Here is a 4,553-nt window from a genome sequence, read left to right on the forward strand (position 1 = left end):
GGTCAGGGTAAGATGGTTCAAAATCAAGGTTGAAAGCTTTTTGTGCTATGTTGGACTTCACTTTTTGAAACATCATTTCTGAGTGTGTGCAACTCAATATTCATTGTCCAGCTTCTGTGGATGACTAAGTGGCACTTAAATCAAGATTCATCTGCTTTTCAAATTGTAACTCATTCTTCAGGTGAGAGAAAAAAAAGGCCAATTGCTTAGTCGCTCTCTACAAAGTGCAAGTACACAGGTTACAATGACTAAAACAAACATTAAAAGAAAGACTGAACTATTCTGAGCATAAAGCTATAAAAAACAAAAACAAAAAAGAACCTTATAAATATGTCAAAATCTGCAGACCTGCCTGTATAGTAGAAGGCAAACAATAAAAACTAAATTTAAGGAACCAATATTAACGCCTTAAATCCTTCAACAAACAATGAAATGAATGATGGAGCATGGTTCAGAGAAAATAAAAAAGCTGGTTAGAGATCTGGTTTACTATCTTAGGCCGTCATTCATAAGCAGCAAAAAGCTGGGTCCAAAATTTAAAGAGTGTGCAACTTTTTCGCTCAGTAGAGGAAGGAAGAGATGGTGACTATCTGGGGAAACAATCTGGAAGTCTAAAGACGTCATCAGCGCTGTACATGGGACTTGCATTCAGAGTGTTCATTCATTCACTCACTACATCAATCCTCCCGCTTTTATTTTGGGATACTATTATTTGGTGTACTGTTAAAACTTAAAACATTTTAATTTTTCTGCATTTTTATTCCCTCTATCAATCTTACAAACCTTCTGATTCAGAGTAAGCAGGAGCCATCTAGAATGAATGAGTGGACAGTTTGAATACAAGGACAGTGTGGAGGAACTTCTGCAGTTTAGATACTTCAAAGATGTCTCATCCAGAACCGATGAATGGTTCAGTTAGTTGGGGGGCTCCAGACTGCTTTAGGGAGATGCGGCTAGATAATCCCAAAGTCGGATAAAAGGTAGAAGGAAATTTGCCTATATAAAAAACTTTGACCAATAGAATTTGCTGTTAGAAAATCAGATCTGACCAGCAAGTTTACAGAGGACTCGGAGATTCTTTCAAAATAACAAAAACTGTAGATTTGAGTTTCTGTTCCTTACCACTGGCATAGTCCAAACATGAAGGCAAAACAGTTTTTTCTGTTGCAGAATTAAGATCACAAAGAGTCAAAGAAACACAAGACATCCTGCAGCACAATTCCAAGGAACCATTCCTCTAAAATGGCTTTTCGGATGGGCGGTGCTCTAAGCAAAAGGTAGCGACAGTATGAAAGGGTGAGAAGTGAAAAACAATGTTTATGTTAACATCCTTCAAGAAAAACACCGGCTTCAATCAGGGGACTAATTTCAGACGAGAGGCCTCTTCATCTGGCACAGCTCTGCAGTCCATCAAAAAGCAGTTCAGTTCCAGCTTTGCAGTTCAGAAGCAAAGCTGGAACAAAAATTCCAGCTTTGTTTCAAAGATACAAACCGATCTATGGAGTTCACGGCTTTTCATCTAAAACCAATTTTGTCCAAAAATCTTGCATCTTGTTTTTCTTCAATAACTTTCTTCAATCCCTTATCTGTCCTTCGTTTTTGTTGTGAAAGAACCTTTAGTGAATGCATCTCCTTCATGGCAGGCCAAGGAAGAAAACTGCACATTCTTCAAGATTGTTTTTTTATTATTATTATTATTATTATTATTTTCCAGGGATAGATGAATCCATTGCAAGAACACAAGACATTTGAAAGGTGATGAGAGATGGACTATTGTGCTGGCTGTAATTACTTGAATGCAGAAAACTCCCCTAGAAAGACAACAATAGCAATGTTATTACATGTATAACCCATCACATCCTCTGATGAAGTAAGGCACAAGGTAGGAAATGCATGGAGAACAGACATTAAGTTATTGAAAAATAGAACTATCTTATTAATGGTGATTTTTGTACTACAGATAGATGGGAGGTAGAAACCTTTAGTTAATCTAAAAAATGCTCTAGAAATGAACCAGAACCAGAAGCCTGATTTGTCTTTAACTGCTATCTCACTGTTTACCACATATGATAATGTATTAGAGAATGACTTGAAGGAAGCACATTTAGTGACTAGTCAAGGCCTGGCACATCTTTGAAGTGTGTTTATTTATTTCATATTGGTGTAGCCGGGGCATCTTGTCCCGGAAGTGGGCTGCTCCGCACTCTTCCTCTTGCCCATACATGGAAGACGCTGCGACAGAGCGCAGCTGGCTTGTTAGGGAGACAGGTAATCGGCGTTTACATTTAAAAGCAGGTAGATCACTGAGGAGAGCAGATCCCAGGCTGATGATTCTTTTTTTTTTTTTTTTGACATTGATCTTGAGGTGGTTTAGAATTATTTCTGATTCCTCAACTTGATCGTTTTAGGCCACTTACTTCTAGAGAGTGACGTACAGAGAGCCGTTGACCAGTTTCACTTTAGAGAAGGTAAAGACAGTTTCTCATTATCTGGTTGCTTAAGGTGGTTGTCTTACTAGATCTCTTTTGTGTGTATGTTGGCCTGCTACTGTTTCAGTTTTTGATTTGCTTTAATTTCAGTTTTGTTTTAGTTCTTTTTTGGATAGTTATTGTTGATTAAAAGTACTTTCTATTTTTTTGGTTTTGTTTAGGGGAAGGGAGTTTCTATTGTAGCCCTCTGGCTTGTTTTAAACATGGACCTATGCTGTCCCTGGGTCCTAAGCTGTTTTATTTAGATTGAGAAGACTAGTGGAAGGGGAGTTTTTCTTTCTTTTGCTGTATTCACCAGGGATTTTTGTGTGAGTGTGTTTTTGTTGGGGAACACTTAGGTGCATTTAGTTATATTTGTGTTTTCTTTATTATTCCTCCCCCAAGCAGTCTAATTTTATTTAATTGGGTTTTAACTCATTTTCAGCTTTAAGGATCCCAGGGCCAGCATAGACTCCCACTTTTAGTGTGGTCACTTTGTATATTAAAATAAATCATGACTATTCTTACTCATGAAACATTTGTGAATTCAATAAACTGTTTATAATTTGCAGCAGTGCCTCTATCAATTTTTACAAACTTATCTTTGTGATCTGGTAAAAAGAGGATCTAAGGCTCTATACTAGTGGGTCTTAACCTTTTTTGAGGTACCGAACCCCCCAGCTTCATATGCGCATTCACTGAACCCTTCTGATAAATACAATGTCGCCTGCGCTGCTGGAAACTGTTGAGCGTGTGTGTGTGGGGGGGGAGGGGGAGGGGGGGCGTGCGTGCTCCTCCGCAGCACTGATTGGCTGAGCGATGTAACGTGATCCTCTGCAGCAAGTGATGGCAAAGCGGGGCGTCATCACGACTTTACACAAGTGTGTCTTTACCTCCGCGACAGAGGCTCCGCCGAACCCCTGAGACCGACTCATCGAACCCCTGGGGTTCGATCGAACCCAGGTTAAGAACCACTGCTCTATACCCATAGCAAAAGCTGTACCCAAGGTCACTTGGGACTTATTGCATAGTACATGGGTATTAGGATAAATGGTGTAGAATAAACAATGTTGTATTGCACCAGCATGCTTTGATATCAATGTCATTAAGCTTTCTTCAATTTTTAAGGATCAGCAGACAATCTGGGGATGAAGGTGATGAAAAGTGGTCAAATATTTATAAGCTGCTAAATATTTTCAACTGTGCATGAATGACTCCAGTACAGTCCTTTGTTGATAATGAGGCTGCCTTGCTGAATTCATTCATGCGTAGCTATAAACAATTTAAGTATTTTCACTGTATCATAATTTTTCTACTTATTTTCCAACTCCAAGCTGCAGAAACTTGAATGCTCAATGGATTGAAGCATATTATTTCATATGTATTTGTGTAGTGGGCAGTGATGTGCAGTGAGGTTCATGGCTGGTGAGGCACTGACATCATAAGACCCCCTGCATGTTGTTGTTCACATATGGACATTTTGCGCATGCAGACAACATTGAAGGGCAAAAAGACTACACTTTCACATGCCATCCATAGCCGCGCTGCCAAGGTAGAATAATTCCATTAACTTAATGAAACTTGGAAATATAGATATTATTAATTTAGTTCTATGCTGCACAGCAAAGGGAAAACCCGCTGAAGTACAACTCAAAACCACCTTTTTCTTGCTCTCTGTATCGGCTAAGCTACACATAAACTAGTTGTGTGTAGCTTCACCTATTTACTGCTCACTGTCTCTTACTCTGCAGACAGAGTCACAATGTATGGGATCATGAGCGCCCCCTGCCATGAGGCAAGACAACTGCCTGCCTCACCTCGAGTCTGTTCTCTGCCGTTTCTGATCACTCCTCAGCACACGAACCACGTTACACACAGAGTTGGTGACAACAAACACTGTACATTATACAGATTAGCTTATCTATATAACGTATGGAAAATCAGTTTATAAATTACAAGATTTTTAATCATTTTATTGGCGACATACAGACAGGAGGAACATGCTCCCATTGAGTGGCAGCCAGTGCAGTTAGCGAGAGGTTGGCCAATCCAAAGTGAGGCTCAGCTTCCTGCTGCCTCACCAGT

At 39.6% G+C, this 4,553-nt stretch overlaps 1 protein-coding gene across 1 annotated transcript in view; it reads right to left on the minus strand.

Moving 5' to 3' along the window:
- Positions 1-470: 470 nt before the first annotated feature.
- braf (B-Raf proto-oncogene, serine/threonine kinase) overlaps positions 471-4,553 on the minus strand; it is a 46,575-nt gene continuing 42,492 nt past the window's right edge. Inside the window, exon 18 of the mRNA XM_015021798.1 lies at positions 471-1,811. Within this exon, the coding sequence (XP_014877284.1) occupies positions 1,789-1,811 (23 nt within the window). The 3' untranslated portion in view covers positions 471-1,788. The remainder of the gene's footprint in view (positions 1,812-4,553) is intronic.

Source organism: Poecilia latipinna, unplaced genomic scaffold (assembly GCF_001443285.1).
Source record: "Poecilia latipinna isolate Pla-1442-1.1 unplaced genomic scaffold, P_latipinna-1.0 Scaffold2863, whole genome shotgun sequence".
NCBI lineage: Eukaryota > Metazoa > Chordata > Actinopteri > Cyprinodontiformes > Poeciliidae > Poecilia > Poecilia latipinna.